Source organism: Symsagittifera roscoffensis, chromosome 3 (genome assembly GCF_963678635.1).
Source record: "Symsagittifera roscoffensis chromosome 3, txSymRosc1.1, whole genome shotgun sequence".
NCBI lineage: Eukaryota > Metazoa > Xenacoelomorpha > Acoela > Convolutidae > Symsagittifera > Symsagittifera roscoffensis.
This window is the reverse complement of record NC_087064.1, coordinates 70,246,984-70,270,677: the sequence shown is the minus strand read 5'-3', so window position 1 is coordinate 70,270,677 and position 23,694 is coordinate 70,246,984. Positions and strand designations below refer to the sequence as shown.

Below are 23,694 nucleotides of genomic sequence, written 5' to 3'. Positions count from 1 at the left end.
ATGACGCAACAAAATATATACAGCACTACTTTTAACTACAATCAGCAATATCCTCATTATCAAGTCGAAGGAATTGGTCGCTTCAAATCACACGATGTCGGTACTGTAATATGATAGACGAACACACAAAAATTGATATTATTAAGCAAATTAAGTAAATTAAGCAAAACCAATACAACTGATCAAATCCGAGCTAGCGTTAATTAATCTGTATTTTAATACGGAAGGGAAACTGCACTTGGCAAACCTGAGCAAAAAATGCACAAAATTTCAAAAAAATACATATTGAGTGAAAAAAATCATTGAAAAAGAACAATGTTACAATTAAACAACTTAACCGCTTAGCCATCGTTGCCTAGCTGCTATGCAGGTAGCTGTGAAAGCTTTTTGATTAAGGAGATAAAACAGCTCCAGGCTGTTTAAATAATACTAACTTGGCAATGATGAAATATGCCATTTGTGTTGAAAACTCGCCTTAAATATATATCACCATCTATCAAAAGTTGGTTAGTTTTCCTGTTTGCTTCAATAGGAACCCAACTTTTTGTGTGGGTAGGCTCATGTATCACATTAGTGGTACCGATATCATGAAATTAAATATTGAACTGTGAAACAAATAAATTTTAATTCCAAATAACACGATAAAATTTGAAAATTTAGCATCATTATTTTCATTCGCACTAGACACAAAAAACACAAAAGCACATCCATGGGATTAATTTAGCACAATTCATGGACACCTTTTTGCTTTACATTGAACTAACAACTACATAAGTTTAAACTTTGACGATACTAGACCCATAACTGCATTAGGAGTGGAGCACCATCCAATAAAACCAACTGAGAAACTGTTGGTTCAATTTCAAACACTTATCTTTTTAGGTGTACTTGACCTTGAAATGTAAAAGATTCAGACGACTGTCCACTTGCGGAGAAATCTCATTCAAAATTCATTCGACGAATTTATCTCGACGTTTTTTTGGGCAAAATTTCACTACAGCTGTAGTTTTAGTAAAATTTTCATTTACATTTGGTAATCAGAAAAGGAGCGGGTGACATTTTTTGGACAAAAAAGTTTTTTTCTGAAATTTTTTAACGAAAATTCATATTTTCGTCTCGGCGTCAAATGATCACTATATTCGTTTCGGATCTTCCAATTGCACCTTCGTTTCATATTTTGGACTCGACAAAGACCACACAGTTGGCCGCTATGCCCGCCTGGGAGAGGGTGATTTTGCGGTCCAGTGTGTTGAGGAGTGTGCGTGGAAAGTGGGTAGTGAACTCGTACAACACATCCGAGAAGCCCAGAGAACCACAGCCGGCGAAGAAAGACTGCACGCAACAACACTCACATTACTTTAATGCATCAATTTCATACTAATTTTGAAAACCAAATTTGCCGTTATCGTCCTAAATAAAGCATACAATATCCTTAAAAACCAGATTCTGCCAATCGCCCTGTGTTTCCTCGGGTAATTTGTTTTAAATAAGGGATCCGTCTCAACGGGATTGTAAAAGCACTAGTTAACAATTTTAAAAGCAGATTGCGCTTAAAATATCGATTAACAATGAGCAGTTTTGTTCTGGATTGTGAATAATAATTTTGAGCACAAGCTGCTTTTGAAAATTTTATCTTATGCCTTAAAAATCGTTTTAAACTAAACCATATAAACTAACATGCAGAGTGCACGAATGTGCGAGGTTGATGGACCTCCTCTCTCCATTGGGACACTTCAGGAGCACCTTCACACTCTTCACTTCGTCCCGATCTCCATTCCCTTTACTCTCTCCTCCGCCACTCGAGGATGACGCTGAACAAATGACAGAAACCAGTCAATTCACCTATTTTAATTCGCCAAATCATCACCGACACCATTTCAGAAAAAATGGTCATTACAAACTTTTATCTTCTTTTCCCAAAAGAACTACGTAACACAAAGGTGCCTTTTGAAGAAAGTTTCACACTTGTCAAAACTCAGAAATTATTCAAAAAAACGCCACGTCATACAAAAATATCACTGATGAAACCAGAGATTTCTTTGAAAACGAAATCAGAATGACTACCTGTAGCAGCGAAGTCGGTTTTACTCTGCTCTACAACAGACACTTCACTAGGGAACTGGAGTGATTCATGCCTCGACGGTGGGATGAGGGGTCCGATGTTCTGCACCTGCAGGTCCAGGACTCTGGATCCCGAGGAAGATGCAGAGAGAGCATCTTGAGACCTGTCCGAGGAGAGATTGTCAAGTTTTAATCTCTTCAGATTTCCATACAAGTGAGGAGGTCCACGACTACTCGATGCGTAGAAGTGGTCTCGTGGATCTATTCTACGTTTTCGACTAACTTGAGCTGAAATAAATCAAAAAAAGCTATCATAAATTGAAATATACCAAGAGGATCCTAATTTTGATGATATGAGAACTACTATACATTATTATCTTTAAGATCAGTTATTTTAGATGCAATTACGTCTTAGAGATACATCGAATCCTTCGCAAAAAAAAAACAATTCAAGTACTTACATTTTCACAAGCTTTTATTCAATTTAAAAAATACAGTAACATCAAATATCGTTCCTTTTTATTTAATAATATCAATTTTTATTCCAACTGAAAAACACCTGTTGGTGATGAGAGATTATTATCTGTGACTTCTTCATGGTTGAGTGATATCTCATTGGTGTCATCATGTGAAGAGTGACTGCTGTAGTCATCCATGCTGTCCAAGCTGTCCTCCTCGTCGTCATCATCCGACTGCAACAGACGTGTATGGCTCTCGTCTGCATGGAGACTTTCATCTTTCGTGTCTACTTCTGCCGAACCTTCTTCGTCGCTCAGATTGACAACTAAACAGAAAGAGATACTTTCAAGTTGAGAACTGATTTCTTGTTCCAAACATTCATTAAGACACTTGCATTCGCAAGTGTAATTGAGCCAGAACGCGCTTCAAAACATAGCCAGCAGGTACTTGGAAAAAAGTCAATGAACTCATTTAAACGAAAAAATCATAGACTTTTTCGAATTTTTCAGCATTCGAAATTCGGAGAAATACATCTCAGGTTCCCGTATAAGTGATGAAGTTGCCGTACTTAATTTCAAGAATCTTTTATGTTGAACACTTTCTTCGCACAGGGGCGAAACAGAGCTTGCCTTAATTTGTGATACCACGAAAACATTGTAAGCTAGCCGATGCCAGTTGAACCGAAAACAACTGAATTCTCACTGAGTCGAAATGCCCGTTCCAACTAAGCTCCCTCTATCCCCCCTCCCCACCCTACTTGATTCCTACCTCAACAGACTTGACCCAAGTGTCCCCAACGAAAGTCCGAAGTTCTTTAACACCCCGCGCCGTACCAACCACCTCTTTCAATGTCCCCAAAAACCTGTTGTCCCCAAAGCTCCTGATGACCAGTGACGACTCAACACTGGCTCATAGCTGTTCCTTTGTCTGGTGTTCCGCAGATAAGGTATAGACAACATTAGAACCCCAACCATGTTCTGCAATCCTTTTGACCTATGAAGTTTTGAAGCTACCTTTCCCATCGGGAAATAAAAAATCTACAGGCATTAGCTCAATATTAGCTGACCAATCGATAAAATATAAAGCAAAGAACCTTTTCAACGAAACTAAATTAAAAAATCTGGGTTGGTACATTTACAAATTACAACGATAAATCGAAATGAAACAATAAATCGAATAATATTTAAAACGGATTCGACTGAAAATTTGCACGAATTCAACTGAAAACCGTCACTTTCTCAGGCATAGAAGTTACCGCTAGGTCAAGACCGCCGAAGCAGACATGCGAATTGAATTGATAAAACAATATTCAACGAATCGGTTCTGAACTTGATTACCTCGTAAAAAAATTCCTTGTTCCGATTTGATAACGCTTGCAAATCGCAAACCAAAAACCAATTTGTTTATGTAGTTTATTATTTATGTAGTTTATGTAGTTTAGTAGAGAAATGTAGTTTATTATTTCGCTGGAAATGAAAAAATCCATTATTGAAATCTCAATCATTGTTTTTTTCGCTCTATTTGCAGTTTCGTAAATAGAGAGCGTAATTCAAACCACAAAAATTTCAAATTTGAGCGTGATCAATTTCAAGACATACTTCAGAAAAGAATTTACACGACCTCCAACATGGTCTTCACTCGGTTCCTTGACGCTTGAGACCTAAAGTTTTTAACACGTATTCAATACTCCACCGAAATACCAGATATATCAGAGAGAGATGTTACAGTGAATGCATTTCCAGAAACTTCAACAAATCTAACCCAAACAAAGTACATTTTTCATTATTTTCTATCAAGCTAACTTTAAACCGAAATGATGCTGGAAAGTTTCGAATAAAATGAGAAAATCAGCAAAATAAGGTGATAAAATCATTTGGAGAATCATAGGCATTGACAGGGTGCTGAAACATGTAGTCTCAAGATTCAGAATTGCACAAAATCTGGATTTTTTTGCAAACGCTGTAGTTGTTATTCTATCTCGGACTAGCATTAGAAAAAGAAATCGAGCACGAATTTTTGAAACAACGCGACCTACAAGTGAATTTTTATTTCGTTTTGAACCAGTTTCCAAGAAACATTGAATTAAATTTTCACCCAAGCGGAGCTGAGCTTCGCAAACACAAAAAAAGACGGAAAGCAAACCAAAAAATCATCATTCAATCATTGTACTCACACGAGCTGAGAGAAATGTATGACAAAATTTTTTCGCGAAACCAAAAAAAAAGATAAAATTACTCTTAACCTGATGTTTTATACTGATTTTTCTAGGTCAGCGAAAACCAATTTTTCATATCTATGATTCGACACCTATTGTAATTTTTACGTTACTCGGTTTACTGAACGCACCCTGAAAAAAACTATGCTGGACAAAGCTTTTCATCTCAATTTGCATCTAAATCGTGACCATACGCTCTTAAGAGCTGTATCAAAAACAATACAGAGAAAATGAACTTAACAAAGACTAGCGAAAAAAGATAAAGCCATAGAGCGAATTAAGAAAAAAAGATAAAAATATGTCTTAAAAAAATTTTGGCTGTAGAGGAATCGACCAGGAGATTTAAAGTCCCGTGTCCTTGCATTTGCATTATGAGTCCTGATAATTTGCAAACAATTGCCACAAAAAAGCAGCTACATATGCTAATAAACTGCCAATCCGATGCAGCGAAAGTGGAACCAAATACAAAAAGACACAATTTTGCATGCAATCTTTTATAATATAACAACCTGGGTAACCACTCTAACTTTGCATGTAATGAATTTGAAAGCATGAAGTCAAATAAAGTATCCATTATGCATTTCAAAAATATTGCGATATATTGAGTTGTTTAACTTCTAAAATCGAGTTTTTACACAGAAGCGAAGGTTCACTCGCTAACACTAACGAGAACACGACAAATAGTAGTTCTACAAAGTGCAATAAGAAAAAGTAAAAAAAAGCCTCGAATAAATAAATGTTCGGCTACGTCTCGGATTCGATCTCCGTCAAATCACGACCTAGAGATAATGAGTCTAACGCACTAACAAACTCGCCACGGACGTTTGATTGAGCACAAACATTAGCCACAAATAAAGCAGAGAACAGATGCTATGAAATTTCCAATGCTAAAGATCGTGATTACAGCAAAAGTGCCACCAAATAAGTGAACAATTTTAATGAACGATTTTATTTGCGACTTACGTTAGAAAAAAGAAGGTTCATAGTAATTTATTACGCTGACCGCTAGTGTAAAGATAAACAAGGATAGCCCGTTACTGTGCAACTAACACAAAATGTTCCGACCATAGTCTGAAAAAAAACACCAAAATAATTATTATCAAGCTAAGGTAAGCCAGCTCACTCGATCGAATTTAGACGAAAAATCTAAATTTACAAACCAGTTTTCTTCCGTCCAATGATCATTCGTGGTAGCTAATTTGGCGCCGAACATAAAAGTTGAAAAAAAAACTGAAACACACCCGAATACAAAGTTCCTCTCTATTTTCAATGGTCGGAACAAAAACTAAACCAGTTATTTTCGATGAAAACACTTTCCAAAAACAATTAATAACGTTCAAATTAAAAACGAAAAAGTTCTGAAACCAATATATTACTGATCTTATTTCGATAATTTTTGTAATGATTTTGGGAGGAAAGAAACTAAAACGCACCAAAGACAAAGCTCTCCAGTTTTAGTGATCGGAACAACAAGATTGCTTGTATAAGGGCAAAATTGTGACTGACACGGCTTCTTTTTTGGTGTATTGGAAGGTCATTCGATACTTGAGAACAATTGGATTACTTGGCCCGATTTGGAGTGTGTTAATGATACGTGCTTACGAACTGAGTACGATAATTGGACTAAAAAATTTGATCACAACTGAAGTATACGTTTTATATATTATGATTTCAATCTTGGACATTTTTCTGATTAAAAAACCACCTAAATCATAGATAATCAGTTACTTTCTTCAAGGATTGGAACAATGTTTTGACTTTCAACATAACCTATTTGCTACGAAAGTCTAGCCTAGCTAGTTTTTAATGTTTCGAATAGGTTCTTCACACGAGCCACCTGTTTTTTTTCAATGAAAAAGAAGTATATTGCGCATTTCCTGCTAGACAAAATCAATCATGGTCATTTTTTTCAGCAAAACTGCGTTAAAATGAAGTGATCAATTTGAAATTTTTTTGAAATGTTTTTTCGAATCTCGCCAAAATAAAAAAATGCTAATTGATAAAACAAGGTTGCTCTTTATCTTTACTAGAGTTGCTCTAATATTTTGTCGAACTTTTCATAAGTGGTTCAAGAACATTTTTCCTCGTAAATTAAAGCTAATAAAAATTCGTCCTTAAGAACCGCTGTTAACAGTTAATGAAATCAATTTACCATTAGCTTTAATTTACAAAAAAACAATTCTCCAATTTCCATTGTCAAAAACTTCAAATTTGTCTTTTGAAATTTGAATCTTTGACCACCCTAAGAATTTCTCTTCTGATATTATAATCGTAATGAAAAAAGGCCGATAAAATTGTCAAAATGATTTTGTACATCTGCCTTTACGCGAGAAATTTCCAAATCAGTGTCTCAAACTAACCTATTCAATTGTAACCTTAGTGAAGAAAAATGATGTTGTCCGTTTATCGAGTAAAACGCTTTTTCGGACTCAAATTATCAAGAATCAGGAAAATAATTAAGTTTAGTTTCACACTTAACTGATTTGCGATTTGTGCTTTTTATGAGCCTAAATGAGAAACGATTTCGAGAAATAAGGATAACTAGCGTGTAACATATATTGAAAGTAAGATCTGCATCCTATTTGAGTGTACCCCGAGAGCACCCAATAACAGGGTTGGTAGTTTCAAATTTTGCAAAGTTTTTTATTCAAGTTTTTTTAATTCAAATTTTGAAAAAACCTGAAACTTATATAGTTTAATGTATACAGTTCTTTGAAAAAACTTTGAGTGAACTAAGAAACGCCACATTTCGGAAACTTAGAGCAAAGAGCAGTCGCAATTGAACGCAAGATTTGTAACAACAGTATTGTGAGACTATTGTCACAAAACCCAACTACAGGGCTAGGAATTTCAAATTGATAAACTTTTCAAATTAAAGTTTTCTAAAAACAAAAATTCAAAAATGTTAAGAAACTTCATATATTGAAAAATTCAAAGACTTTAATTTTTGGCAATTTTATTTGGAGTCAAGGTTCGCAACCCCTGATAGTACTTTGACAGCCACAACTAAAAGGGTAAGAATTTCAAATTTTGAAGAAAAAAAGTTAGATTTAAGTTTTCTGAATTTTTTTTTGAAAAAATAACAAAAACAGCATATCTAAAAATTACAAAGAGTTGACCAGCCTTATTTGGAGGCAAGATTTGCAACCTCTGAGAGTACTCTGGCAGCCCCCAACTACAGGGTTAGCAATTTCAAATTTTGAAAAAGAGTTAATTTAAGTTTAATGAAAAAACGTCCTATCTGAAAACACTAACAAGATTTGAGCAGTCTTCTTTGGAGGCACTATTCGCAGCCCCTAAAAACCGGAGATTAGTCTGAGAGTCCCCACTACAGAGAGCCCCCACTACAGAAAAAATTACAAAAAATGAAAGTCATATCTCGAAACTAAAAGAATTTGAGCAGTCTTATTTTGAGGCAAAACTCACAACTCCTAAGAGTACCCTGAAAGAGCTTCACTATAGAGATGGGAACTTCAATTTTTGGGAAAGTTTTTTTACCATCTAAGTTCTTTGATAAATCTTGAAAAATTACTAAAAAACGTCAAACCTCGAAAACTACAAGGATTTGAGCAGTCATATTCAGAGACAAGATTCGCAACTCCTGAGAATACCCTCACAGTTTCCCATTACAGGAATGAGATCTTCAAAGTTTTTGATTGTTTAAATCTAAGTTTTTTTGAAAATGTTTGAAAAAATCATAAAAAACGTCATATCTCGAAAACTACAAGGATTTGAGAAAAGAGATTTGGAGGCAAGATTTGCAACTTGTGAGAGTACCCTGACAGCCCTCAACTGCAGGGTTGAGAAATTCAAATTTTCAGAAGTTTTTAATGATAAAATTTTCTAGCAATTTTTGAAAAATCTCGAAAAATGCCGTATCTCGTTATCTAAAAGGATTTGGTTATGTATATATGGAGGCCAAAATTGCAACATCCGGACAGCATCCCACTATTGGGTTGCTAATTTCAAACTTGGTGAAATGAACACTGAATTCAAACAGGAAAATCGAAAAATAAATCTCAACCATTGCAATATCCGATATAGCTTAGAGGTGAAAAAATTCTCTAGTTAAACATGCAAAAATAATACGTTGAAAAAGTTTAAGCAAGATAGTGAAGCCCGCATTTAAACATATAATAGATTTATGTTATTTATGGTACAATATGAAAAAATACATGTATGACACTTCAAACTTCTTTACAAATTTTTTTCAGAAAATTCTCTCTCATCTAGCTATAGAATTTTATCATTCTGCTTAGTTTTAAATCCTTTTGAGAGATTAGTCATTTGAATAATAAATAACTTGATATTTTCTGGTCTTCTTTTGAATGTCTTTTAAGACAAGTTGTTTACGGGAAAAACAGTCTACCTCCCGACTAAGTCACTTGCTCAAGCAAGTGTAAAAAAATCGAAAGTCAAACCGCGAAAAATCCAATTTGATCCCGAACAAATTTTAGGACTTTTTCTTGAAAAAGAAACAAAAAAACCATCACGGCCTATATAAGAGCCTGAACAACGTTCATCGGCTTTTAAAATTTGTCAAGGAGTGTTATGATGTTTTAGAAGGCTCGATGAACCCGAGTAAATTTCTTTACTTAACAGTACAACTAGGACCGAAAGCACGACAAAAAAGCATCTTCACAAAGTGAAAAATAAAGATCGAAAAAGGTCTCGACTTAGTTAAACTTTGTTACGTATGGGCTTCAAAGCTGCGACCTCGAGAATTGGAGTCTCACGCCCTGTTTTCTCGGCGACCAACGCTTGACAACCAGCAAACACTAGTCACAAATAAAGCAGCTACATATACTAACAAATTGCCAATGCTATGCAGCAAAAAAGGCACCAAATACAATAGACACAATTTTAAAAGTAATACTTTGGAATATAACAAACTGAAGGCATTCACACTAATTTTGCATCTTTATTTCTGAAACCGAGTTTTTATTAGTGTTATGTGGCTTGGAACAAATAGCTTTTTTCGGTTCATTTGATGAATTCAAAATGTATCTTATGTGTTAACTTATTACTATTCGAATGTCAAAGCACATTCTACCAAAAAGCCGTAAAGATGCCCCAAACCTGGCACTACTTTTTGTGATTTAGGTTAGAAAAAAGAATAGTCGTAGTATAACACTAACGCTCACTTAAGTTGGCTAGTGTAATCATTGTACTGTGGTGTGAAGAAAATAGCTTTTTTTCGGTTCATTTGATGACTAAAAAGGCATCAGCTGTGTTAATTCATTATTGATCGAATGTCGAAGCACACACTATCGAAAAGCCGTAAAGCTACCCCGACCTAGAGATAATGAGTCTAAAGCACTAACAACTGCGCCACGGACATTTGATTGAGCACAAATATTAGCCACAAATAAAGCAGAGAACAGATGCTATGAGACTTCCAATGCTACAGATCGTGATACTAATGAGCACTGTTAATTGTGAGTTCGTTTGGAAAAAAAAGAAGGTTGGTACTAATACACAACGCTCGCAAGCTGGCAAGTGTAAATACAGAGCGTAATTTGGAATCTGCTTGGAAACTCGCAGCAAATTTGTTGCACAAACAATATCGCTCAATTTTGGTTGAAAAAATGTGGACTCACATTAAAATGCATTATTTGCAAGCTCCGCAAGTGTAATAAAGCCAGAACAGAAATTATGCAGGTTGCAACTTACCATGTCCATTCATACGAAGGTTGCAGTGATCCTATTATTTCATATAGAACAAATCACACCCACACGCAAATAGCTGATGTTTCAAATACTGCATTATTTGATTGCAACAAACTAGGGCATCGTTAAGTTATTTCTGGCATGTTTTTCTATTCAACAGAATCACAATCTAGTAATAACAATCTAGTAATAATCTAGTAATACAATTTAATAACAGTGAGCGATATGACACACGAGCCTCTTAGTACTGATTTGGGAGTATAGAAAGAGCAAATATGGAGCCAATTCGTTTGAAACAGCACCACCACTGCAAAGTTGCTTTTACTTCAAATGGTCGGTTGGTTTATTCAGTGGAACTTTCAACTGCTAGCTATCAATGTGGTATGAATGAGGTAACTGGTCTGCTAAAATTCCCATGCATATTCTACCACTAGCAACCTTGATGGAATAGTATCGACCAAGCATTGGTTCAAACAGACACGACAATAGGGCTTAGTTTTTGAGTAAACAGAACATGAATTGTAGTAGATAAAACTAGTCCGATAAAACTACTGCCCACTCGCCAATTGATGCAGAAAATGGTCAATGGAACTAATAAAAGTCCATAAATCACACATCTGAGGCTCAAAAGATACAAAACAAAAATCTCTACAGTCTTGGCATAATAATTTTGAGCTTTTGAATAGTTAAAATCATCGATTATTAAATTTCAAAAAGGGAAATTTTTTTAAAATCGGAAGTGTAAAAGAATATAAAAAGACGGCAAAAGCTGCATAAACACTACACTTTTTTGTCAAAAATATCGAAAATGAATGACAACAGTTTTTTGTACACGTTTTAAGATTTACAATGAAATATATCAAGCATTCTTAACATTTAAAATCGTACGTCAATACACTGAATGACAGAATAGACTCACTGTTTGCAGTATTTGGCGCATTATTTGCAGACCACGTGGAACTTCCTGCAAACCCCAGGGTTCTACCTCCCTTATTCCGTCTCTGGTGGTCCAGGGATGCTGCAATTGCCGCTTTCAAGGCCTCTTCTTCATTCAGCGAATGATGGTATGTTTTAGTCGAGTTTCCAGTCGACACTTTGACAATTGCTGGTTCGATTTCCTCGTCTTCTAGGTCAACGACTTGGTCTGAAGTGATGTTGTCGCGCATTTGGTCACACACACTTGGAGCGCCATTTTTCCGAACAAATGTCGTCACTGAAGAAATTATAACTAACGTCAATCTACGCCAGTTTTTTAGAATAAACGAACGACAAAGAAATGCACTCACAGAGTCGCCCAGCATTTTTAGAAGTGATTGCACTGAAACTCTGCAGAAGCTCGCCTGAAATACTTCATATGTAAGTCCACAAACTGTTATTCAATATTTTAACACAGGCGAAATGAAGCGTTGCACCACTTGCGAGATCACAATCAAAGCATGGCAAGATAGCCAACACAGAAAAATCAGACAAAAACTACTTAATAGCTAAAAACTGTTAGGAAAAAAACATCTCACACTAAGTATATCATAAGTTTGATTCGAATGAAGTTTATTTTTACTATAAAAAAATCAGAAAGTCAATAACAGCAGTTAGGAAGCATTGAAATAAAATTTGTGAATCGGTGCTAAGCCGACATAATTTAGTTCGACACCCATTGAGCCGAAAAATAATGCCCGAAAAAAATTGCGAGACTCGAAGTTTTCAAGATTTTCATACAACCAGACAAAAAAATTATTAAATTATTATCGCCCCTCAAACGACACAGTTTGCGACAACTAAGTCGATATAACATGAGCCGAAACCTTCAAGGCCGAATCAATAGTTTTAGCGAAAAAAAAATCAAAAGGAAACAAGGATAGCCGGTTGCACTGCAAGTAGCACAGAATGTTCCCACCACGTTTTCAAAAAAAGTTCTTTTCCTACAAGTTAGTGCCTTCTTTATACGTCCTGTAATAATAAAACTATACAAACGCGCGGAAAACAAGTAAATTGGGCATAAATGAATCCAATGGTCTTCATTGAAAATTTTTCGAATTTTTTTTCCATCTTTTGCACTAAAAGTTTTAAATATTATATAATTTTTTGCCATTAAATTATTTTTTTTGCCATAGAAGAACTAAATGAGGCATCCTTTTAGTAAAATCAAATTTCTTTAACCTAAATTTTGAATTTTTATATATAAACGTTACTCGATCGCTTTACTCGCTCGAAAATTGCCGAAAAATCGAAAATTTCAAACCTTCAAAATTTTTTTTAGAATTTATTAAACTGGCTCGAATCACGAATGACAGGTCTTTATTATGATATACCACTCAACCCAGTCCGATGATTATTTGTGGTACCTAATTTTGAGTGGAAAACGAAAACAAAAAAACTAAAACACACCCCAATACAAAATTCCTTCCCATTTTCAATGATCGGAACATATAAAACAACTCAGTAAAGACCATTTGGGACACAGCACCGCACCTTAACAGGCTCAAAACATTGACTATATTAAAAAACCAAGCTATCAAACTATGTTGTGAACAGGTCCAGGAAACTGACTATATTTAAAAAAAAAATCAAGCTATCAAACTATTTTGTGAAGCAATTTCTTTGCCGGAATTTGTTAGATTCCGATTTGATAACGACTACTAAGCGCAATCGTGATTCATTTCGAATCAAAGTAAACAAATAAACTGAAGCTGAAGCTTCGCAAACACTATAGAGAAAGTGGCACAAGATTCGGATAGAGGTTAAATGCGAAAAAAAACACGATTTTTGCATGTACAATTATGGATTTTAAAAACTCAATTAGAAGCATTCCTTTTTAACTTTGCATGCCATAATAAGAAAACTGTAAAGTCAAACATGCATTTCAAACAGTTTCGCGATAATACCAAAAAATTTCTGAAGATATTATATTTTCGTACCGTTGCATGAAACAAATAGCTTTTCTGCTTCAATTCATGCATTAAAAACATGAACTGTGTTAACCCATTACAAATCAAATTTCAAAACATGCTATTATGAAGCCAATGCAGCCTCTAGATTCAAAATGCCACCAAAAGTAGCCTTTTTATTTGCAACTAGGGCTGAAAAAAGTTGCTTCATGCTATCTTTCTCACTGTACGCTTCACTTGTGTCTATATCTAGAATGGCGAAATTTCGGCTGATAATTTTCATCTGTTCTCAAAAACCAGTACGTTTCGAAGCACTGGCAGTACAAAATTTTCCATCTTTAATCAGCATAAACTTTCAAAAAAAATTTGCAAATTTTCCCAGCCAAAGAATCATTTTTTCCAAGCCTATCTCACAAAACTAGGTCCCATTTGAAAAGATAGTTTAGAAAAAAGGCATAGAAACTATGCAGACTCAAGCAAAGACGCGAAGAATGCCGAAACAGACTAGCGAATTGAATTTGAAAACATAGCCAACACGGAGCTGGAACTATAGCCAACACTGACTGGAATTGAATGCAAGGAAATTTTTTTTTCAAAATGAAGTTTGCTTCAAAATTTTCTTTCTCCTTGCGTACTTGAAATAGACTTCATTTTGAAAAACTTCAATGTTCGAACTTCAAACAAAAAATATAAGCCCAAATAACTCTTTGAAAATCAAAACCAATGAATGATTGACCTTTTTGAGAAAACTGGATCAATAGGTAAAGTTTTTATTCTACTGTGAAATCTAAGACTTTAAATCGACTTTAGTGACGTTAACACTTTTGCGGTTCAATAGTGATTTCGCGGTTCTTTTGCAGTTTAACAAAGGAAAACAACTGAACTGAAAAACAAACAAATCAAAAGCGTGAACAAACTGAAAAACAAACAAACAAAATCATCAAGACCGAAATAAGAGTCTTCGCAACGTTCACTGACTCTTAAAAATTACTGAAAAAAGGTGAAATTTTCAAAAAACATAGCGAAAAAGGGGAAAAGCTACCTGTTCTGGGATCAAGGATTGCGACGTATGGGAAGTGATTGACTCTGTAGAATTGGCTGAATTTTCTACCATCTTGACTGTCCATGCGATACTGAAAAAAAAACATTCATCAACACAGCACAAATCCCAGTTCTATCACGGTTTTCAATCTAGTACATTGAATTTAAAATACAAAACAAACTACAAAACAAGAACTCTTATTTAGCAGTTTAAGCTTATTTCGCAATTATATCTTCTAACTCATGCAGAAAACAAACATAGTAATATTGTTAAATTAACTCAGCCCCATTTGTTGAAAACATATTATGAAATCTATACTTTAACAGATATTGAAAAATTGAATGTAAGCTGTCACATGATGGGCAGAGGTTTTTCACTCAGAAGCGAAGAAGAGTTTCGCGCCACTTGCGATAAAACACAAACATAAAAAACCTAAGAAGTCGAAAAAATGGGGAAAAATAGTCTACCGAAGTTTAAACTTTACTGTGTCTCGATAGAAGCTAACTTTAGGCACACATGCCAAACATTTGAATACTCAAATTAGCAACGGAACAAAACTTATGAAGAGGAAGCAAACCGACTATCTTTGAGCAGACACAAATTGATCCGAAAAAAAATACGATTCGAGTCCCACCTGAAAAAAGTTTCCAATCCCACCTGAACAAGGTTGCTTATAAACCCGATTTAAATTTTAAAAATAAAATGAATCCGTTTTTTCAATATTTAAAGCAGTTTGTTTGATTTAAATGCAATTTTTTTTTCAAAAACTGCCGAGTATCTTTAGAAAAATAACGAAAATAAGTAGCAGAATTTTTTTTTGAAATGAACGGTATTATGGAGACAGTTAATCATCTTTCAGTTTTCGTTTAGAGAGAGTCTGAAAAATTCATTTGATGCAAGCAGAAGGTAAGCTGGAAAACTGGCGGGCAAAAGCTGGAATATATTTGGCAGGAAAAACACGCCACAAACTGAGAAACTTTGATTTTCCCTACCTTAGAGTCTGAAGAAACTCCATTGTAGTTGCGAAAACAAGTATTCATCATGGTAGTTCTATTTTCCCTAAGATAGAATTAAGCCTCGAATTATTATAATTTCGCTAGGTTTAGGATTCGATCTTCGACCTAATGCAATATAAAGATTTTGAGTCTCACGCACTAACCACTTCGCCACGCACGCTTAATCATCAAAAAAACACTAGTCACGAATAAAGCAGCTAGATATGCTAATAAATTGCCAATGCGATTCAGTAAAAGTGTCACCATATACAAATAGACACAATTTTGCAAATAATAATTTGGAGCATAACAAACTGAAGGCATCCACACAAACAATGTAACAAATCGGAAAGCATAAAGCCATATTATGTAAAAATTATGTATTTCAAAAGATTGCGAGATATATTGAGTTAGAAAATTTCTGAAATCGAGTTTTTATGATTGTCATGTTGTTTGAAACAGCAGCTTTTTTCGGTTTAATTGATGAATTTAAAATGCATCAACTGTTTTAATTTATTAGTATTCGAATGACAAAGCACATGCTATCAAAATGCTGTAAAGGTACCCCAAAAGGGGCATCAATATTTGCGACTTAGGTTAGAAAAAAAGAAGGTTCGTAATAATACACTAAGCTGACGCTAGTGTAATCAAGCAACCCTGCACATGAACTACCATGATGAATACTTGCTTTTGCAACTACAATGAAGTTTACTAAAGCACAAAAAAAAAATCTGAGATGTAGCAACTAAGCAGATAATTATTGAGCAGACACCAGCTGAGCCGAAAAAATGATCAAATTATTTCAAAAATTTTCAAGTCCACCCTGAAATTACAATAAACAAATTTGCACTTTAAACTACATGGAAGTTGCAAGACCTCTGATTTTGCAAGACCTCAAACGAAAGTCCGACTACTCATTTTCTACTGATTTTTTAAAATGTATACACACTGAAGGAACCTGGAAGATGAGAGAACCTGGAAGTGGGAATGAACCTGAAAAACGACAAAGTTCAACACAGAGGCGAAGCTGTGCATCTCAAACACTAGCAAAAACACGACAAAAAAGCAGCTCTGAAACAAGAAAAAAGAAATAAGCCTCCAATTACTAAAAAAAATCGGCAACGTCTCGGATTCGCTCCTGCGACCTAGAGATTACGAGTCTCACGCACTAACCACTCAACCAGGGACGCTTAATACTTACAAACACTAGCAAAAATAAAGCAGCGAAATGATGCTATGCAATTTTCAATGCTACAGATCGTAATTATAGCTGAAGTGCCACCAAAAGTGAACACTTTTTATGAACACCTTAATTTGCGATTTAGGTTTAAAAATAAGGCTCGTGCTAATACATTACACTTCTGGCTAGTTTAATAATTAAGAACAAAGAAGAGCGTGATAAAGAAAAAAAGACCAGAAGAGAATATTTGTAAGAAAATTTGTTCATGGGAAAAAAATTTAATTCCTTATTACAAGACACCTGCTTTTGCAAGTGTAAGAAGGCATCAAAACTGGAACCCCTGAAAAGGAAACTCATGATCATGTGATGCGTCAAAGTGTTTCTTGCACTGACCTGTAGGAATAGGAAATGTCTGCTGACTATGTGTTTGACCTCGTGACTGGACCATACATCTCTGTTGAGACACTGGCAGTCGAAGTTCGTGCTGTCTTGGATGTCCACAAGCAGCCACAGGTCTCGTTCTCGTGCATAGTCCTTCGCCTGCACAACCAAAACAAACATCACATGAACTCACTTTCATTTTCAATTTTATAGGAACTGCGTTTACAACAAGTGTGTAAACAACTGGCTTATGATTGATGCTTACTCAAGACTAGAAAAAAAAAGTGAAGATGCGCCAGTTCAAGTGCATTCGCCAAAATTGATCCTTTTCTGAATTGGTTTTAATATTTTGTCCATTTCATTTTGGGGTGAGGTGTTGCAATTTAGCATCCTCGATTATTTAGCCATATCCTAAAGTCTAAACAATGCGAAACAAAAATCGATCTCTGTTATGTTCTTTGAAACAAATAGCTTTATTCGGTTCACTTGATGAATTAAAAATACATCAACTGTGTAAACTTATAACTATTTGAATCTCAAAGCACATGTAATCAATAAGCTGTAAAGGTGCAACTAAATATCAAAAATGTAACAAAATATCAAAATATATCTTATTGCAAAATCGATGCAGCAAATATTGTTGCTTTAATTCGCAACAATAATTGCGACTTAGTCGCAACAATATTTGCGACTTAGGTTGAAAAAAAAGAAAGTTCGTACTATAACACATTGCTTTGCAAGTGTAAGCATAGAAAAAGAACTGAGCTTAGAAAAGAAACCAAAATCAAACCGCAAAAAAAGTAATTTTGAGCCCGACTTTTTCTGAAAATAACCACGACCTGCTCTTAAGTGAACATGAAATTTGAGTTGATTCCTACGTAGAAGAAATCCATAGTGAACATGATATCGAATGGAGGCGCGAAGAGAGAGCTCAGCAGACCGCCACTGCTTCCACCTGTCCTGCTGCTAATGGTAGACCTTTCCCACACTGGTACTGCTGTGTTGCGATCTGAAATTATGCACGTACAAGTACGATAACCGATTATTCCAAAAAGAATGATAAATGAAGTTGATTTAATGAAGTTTTGTCAAGACTCAACTTTCTCAAATCGAATGCAGCTGATTGGTTAAAACTGTTTTCTGCCAATAATATCTTGAAATAACTTGCATTTATTTCCCATTTTGTGATATTTTTTCACGGACCCTCAACATGTTCAAAAAATCTCTCTATAGCTCTCTATAGTTTAAGTTCTAGGGTACTCTCGCTCAATGGGACTACAATGGAAATTCATAAAAAGGCATTGGCACGATAAAAAGAGTGCATGCAAATCAGTGTTAACTGCTTGATCTACCGTTACAAATTGTCGCCTGTTAACAATCGTTCATACCTGTACCCACTGCATTAGACACGGCTGTTATGTGAGAGAAGGGCGACGAGAAGGAGGTGGGTGATGAAGACGGAGGAGGAATTGCACGGCCTCGCACACTCAGAGTGGACGACATATGGTCTACGCTACTCAGCGGCGCCGATTGTGAGACACTGCTCAGCAGATTTCCTGAAATGATGTCTTTTGCAATTTGTATCGAAACACTACAAAAATAACAAATCTAAACGTACAGGTAAACGCCCCACCCTCCCTAACTTGTTATGATTTTCGCGTTGTTTCAGACAAAAAACGCGCATGTGCACAAACCGGCAATTTCGAAAAGAAGAACAGAGCAGCTGAAATTGCTTTCCTATTAAAATTGCGCCCTTCATGCGCAATTATAAGGCTCAAACAAATTGGACAAGCATGTCCAAGTAAAACTTACGGTACACATTGTGGTACACGCTTCACAGTTGGCTCTTCATAAAACACTGAACCCCTGAAAGTATAATTTTTTGCTTTTTTCTCAGCGTTTTTGCATTTTTCACCTTAATGGCGGGACTATGTTTGATACTTGCTGCTTCTCGGCACCCAACTGTAAATTCATGACTGGATGGGTTCTTAACATAAGGAATTGCCAAGCCCTCTTTGAGCCCAAAATCCAACAAGACTGCTCGTATCAGGGCGAAGCCCTGAATGTTCCGACTGCCTATTAAGCTTTATGGAGCAGTAATAACAAAAAAAAAATTAAAAGTAATAAAACAAAATAAAATTTTTTTTTCTAATATTTGAATTTTTTTATGAAAATCATCCCCCCACACACCATATAAAGTACGAAAAGATAGATTTCGCTACTTGTAACAAATCAATTATGGAACGAGTTCTAATACGGATTAACTCTCCGCTTACGCGTTAATAGCGCGAAATATATCGCGCGTTAATTGTCCCAAATGCCAATCTTTAAACCGCTGTAACTTTAAGAAAAATGATCACAGGTGAAATATCTTTTCAAATTTGAGCTCAGGACAACAATACCTTTTGAATGATATAAAACAATTCCGTCAAAAATGGCTAGTTAAAAAGCCGAAATTTGTCTGAAGAAAAAAAAGACAACCCCGAGCGCAAATATTTCGTTACTTTCGTATCGAAAGTCGGAACAATAACACATCTCGATTTTTTTCTAAGCTAAAGCGCATTGAAAAAATTCAGCGATTAACGCAGATAACTAAATTATGGTTTACCAATCCTATGACTCAATTCAGTATATTAATTTTTGTTCTCGTCATAACCGTTAAAGCCTAAAACTCGGCGATATATACTAAATAAGCAAATGGTACCTCCGCCGCCACTAGTTACAGCATGTGATATTTCAGCACCAATTGTATTACCAGACGAAGACCCTTCCACATTATTGCCAGCGGATGATCTCTCCATACTGCAGTTGGTGAAAAAAGAAGAGTGATATGTTAGCTTCCGTGGCATAAATTTTAACCATTAACATCGCTCATGTTTTAACTTCAAGCAATATTAACTTCAAGCGATAGTAAAATACAATTCATTTTTTTCTATGAATAACAAAACATGACTGATACCATTTCTGCAATTTTGTTTCCTCTGCTAAAAAGAATTCTAATAGTATATTTAAATTATCACACTTTTTGCCAATTAGTTTTTTGTATACAACAATAAAAATTCTACGTATATAGTAAAGCTTATAGAGATCGATACATAACTTTGAACATACAGCTTTAACGCCACCACGTATGCTAATATATCACCGGAAGGGGGTTTGATGAGAACCAGCAGAGTGGTGTTCGGCGGTGAAGGCGGATAATGCACTCTCTAGATTGTAGTTATGTCTGGATAGACTGGTTATGGCCACATTTTCTGCTGACCCTGGACACAGCATCAAATTTGAATGTTACATGGAAGAAAGAGCTATTTTATTGCTGTTTTAGAATAATCACATAAATAGGCGTTCTAAATAAGCTCGATAACGAGGTCAGACGCAAATTTGGTTTCACTAAATATGCACACCCCTCGATTGTACATTCGAACATTCGATTACATATTCGAATGGGAAGCGGCGGTGAAATGGCTAAGTCTCCGCCTATCAATAGAAAAGTAAAAACTCGCCAAGATTCATGCTCAATACTTCAGAGTGACGCAACACTACCCTGTCCAAAAAATACATGTAGTTTTCGACCACGGGCGCAGCAGCGGTTTTCTGCAAAGAACTGAGCAGGTCCCATATCAAGAAAAGATGAAAAGTGAATATTTTTGAACATTTTTCATGGCAAAAATTTCTACATACAAACAAATTAAATTATTAAAGAGTTGGTGCAACGAAGTTTTTCCACAGAGGCGAAGCGGAGCTTCGCATTACTTGCGATACAACGAAAGCGTACCATTGCAAAATACTAAATGGTCAGTGAGATTAAAATACCTCAGACGAGAAACACAGTCACTAGCATCAAGCAAGCTTTTAGTATTCTCCGAGCGACCACTCAACTAACAACATGCGGTTAGACGCCAATTGCTCCGAAAACATAATACCAAAGTAAATGGTTCTCATAAAAAAAATCAAATTTTTTTTCAGAAATACGAAAATTCAATCTCAGAAAAACAGACGAGAAATGCAACCATTAGCACTAAGCAAGCTTAAAAAAAAAATTCGAGCCTCCTTTAAGACAACAACACAGGGTTAGAGTCCAATCGATCTGAAAACAAAAATACCACAAGAAATGGTTCTCATAAAAAACTCAACACCTTTTAGAAATACGAAAAAATCAAAACTCAATTTCAGAAAAACAGGAAAAACGCAACCACTAGCAGTAAGCCAGCTTCTAGTATTTTCCGATTGTCCACTCAGCGAGCGCTAAGTGGTTAGACGTCAATTGATCCGAAAACAAAAATACAGAAGGAAATGGTTCTCATTAAAAGTTCATTATTTTGTATTGAAATACGCAAAACTCAATATCTGAAAAACAGATGACACGCGCAGCCACTAGCATTAAACAAGCGTTCATTATTTTCGACCGTTCACTAAACCGACAACACGTGGTTAGACGCCAATTAAACCGAAAACAAAAAATGTCAAAATAAATTATCAAAAAAATTTGAGCGATTCAAAATTCGTAACTTTTAACTTTTATACTCCCATCAGACCTGATTTATTGAAAAAACATGAAAAACCAATTTTCATCCTTATACTGATGAAAAAAATCATTAAACAGAACCGACAAAACAAAAGCCGAAATCATTTAGGCCGAATTAATTTCTAAGCGAAAACGAAATCTTTAAAAAACGGAAAATATACCAGTGAGGTTTACTAAATTTTAAACACTACAGAAGTTAACCAAAGACACTTGAGATTACAACAACAACTGATTACATCATGAAAAGCGTGAGGTGGCATCTAAGCCGACAAAACAAGCCGACAACCAATAATCCGACTAATCAATTACTCCCGACAAAAAATCAATTTCAGACACTGAAAAAAACTAAGTCCGTCCGAAACTCAAACCTCTGGAATAAGTTTTCAAAGCCAACTGCATTTCCTCCAGACCAAGTGCGATTGGGCCTGGAAGCTGCTAAGGTTTGATCATAAAGCAACATCAATTTCAATAAGAAATGTGTGTGTAAGAAAAGTTTTGACGGAAAAAAGTCTAATTCCTGACTACAAGACACTTGCTCTCGTAAGTGTATAGGAATTGCAAACTACACCGAAAAATCAGACAACACTTTGATATACAAAAAATATCATACAACACAAGAAAGGTAAAAAAGTCTGGCAACAACAAGTCGACAAATCATTAGCAGACAATGACTTCAAATATTTTAGGTTCAATTAAAACAGGTGCTGGCCGGATTCTAGCGTAGACCCTTATCCGATAATTTAAAAAAGGGGATCGTAGCCGATAGTCTAAAGAAAGATAACAATTTTTTTTTTGAAAAACTAAGTTGAAAATTACCAGAAACAAGTCGAAAAAAAAACACCCAACACCATCTTAAAAAAATTCTTACCTTCGTCTCGAATGATGTTCATAAACAGCCATAGCAATCATTGAGAATCAATGACCGGGTGGCAACTATGGTGACAAAAATTGGGTCGAACATCGTTAAGCCGAAAACGACATAAGGTCATGAACTATCTAGAGCTACAAAATTTTAGAACAAAATGTTTACAGCCCACTTGAAACATGCAAAAGCATTACAAAATCCCCTTTAAACCTGCGCAATATAAGTTGACTCAGCCGATATATCATAATCTGTACCCTTTTAACCGAAAAAAAAAATTAAAGTCGGAGTTGATAACTTCACTAACTACAGAACAACTTTCGATTACTTCAAAAAAAACAATTTTGAATGAAAAAAAACTAAGCAATGGAGCATAACTGCTTGAAAAGCGTGCCACATAATATAAAATGCATTTGGAATAAAAACCAAAAATCTGCCGACAGAAATTAGGACGAAAGCCACAAATTCGAAAAAACAACACTTTTTCAATAAAAATAGTTGAAAAAATAAGTACTATCTAAAATCATCTAAAGATCATTTAATTTGAATTAGAGCGTGTTAGCTTGAATAATTTGAGAATATCATGCAGTTAGTAATATAGGTGCAATGTAAGAAATACGTGCAGTTAAATACGTAAGACAAGTGATTCAACTGATTTTGTTTAACTAGTTGTTAACCCGAAAAAAAGTCTATATTCCGATTTGATAATGCTTGCTAATCGCAAGCGTAAAAGACAATTTATCCTCGAGAGAAAAGACTGTCAACAAATTTTGTAGCACCAATTTCTGAAAGTTATTTAATTTTTTTTATAGGAATAACTTTTGGCCACAAAAAACTTTCATCCTTTCTTGTTAGGGTAGGAGATGGGGGGTTGGTAATCATTCAAGCAGCGCGACGGACCGATTGCTGCGTTAAGATTTTTTCAAGCAATCGGAGCTCAGTACTCAAAAATTCGAAATACGAGATAAATGCAGTCAATTTTGGACAGTTTACAGGGCGTTGATTGGCTGAGAACTTTCGCGCATTCGGTTCTTCGCTCATGTGAATAGCAGCCGCCTTGAATATCAGATTTAGGAACTAACTAACCAGTGATTTGTTGAAACTGCCGAACCAGGTCCATGGTGAATAGAATAGTGATATTTGGTGCGTAGTTCTGTCACATGACCGGTCTGAAATTGAATAAAGCATGTGGCTACTACTCCATACGTAAAAGCCATTAAGAGTCCTTTACTTCACATATTCAATTATTTCATAAAAAAATTAGAAAGACCGGCGGCAATTTTGAAAGACCGACTAGCCTACAATTAAATCACTGTCATAAATCAAATATCTTTAAATGCCTTTCATGGTCGAATAATCATTGCTGTAATTTTGTTGTATTACCATAGGGAGGTTGTTGTCTAGCTAATTTCTCTCTCT

General features: G+C 35.3%; 1 protein-coding gene across 1 annotated transcript; it reads right to left on the bottom strand.

The window, feature by feature from the left end:
* Positions 1-199: 199 nt before the first annotated feature.
* On the bottom strand, positions 200-23,467 carry LOC134842863 (uncharacterized). The gene is made up of 13 exons (XM_063859366.1): positions 23,362-23,467; positions 20,034-20,151; positions 19,593-19,690; positions 18,277-18,444; positions 17,767-17,897; positions 16,901-17,047; positions 14,333-14,423; positions 11,692-11,745; positions 11,325-11,618; positions 2,621-2,845; positions 2,065-2,349; positions 1,678-1,811; positions 200-1,332 (listed from the first exon to the last, which is right to left on the bottom strand). Exons 1-13 carry the CDS (start codon positions 23,393-23,395, stop codon positions 1,171-1,173), a joined length of 1,941 nt encoding a protein of 646 aa, XP_063715436.1. The 5' UTR covers positions 23,396-23,467; the 3' UTR covers positions 200-1,170.
* Between the last annotated feature and the right edge of the window lie 227 nt (positions 23,468-23,694).

What these genes read in the sequence shown, in the direction of transcription:
- LOC134842863 (XM_063859366.1), bottom strand. Translation starts at nt 23,395, where the DNA reads ATGGACCTGGTTCGGCAGTTTCAACAAATCACTG. An exon ending in TGTAACTAGTGGCGGCGGAG is followed by an intron (nt 18,445 to 19,592) that starts GTACCATTTGCT and finishes ACATCATTTCAG; the next exon opens with GAAATCTGCTGAGCAGTGTC. An exon ending in GACATTTCCTATTCCTACAG is followed by an intron (nt 14,424 to 16,900) that starts GTCAGTGCAAGA and finishes TTTTTTTTTCAG; the next exon opens with TATCGCATGGACAGTCAAGA.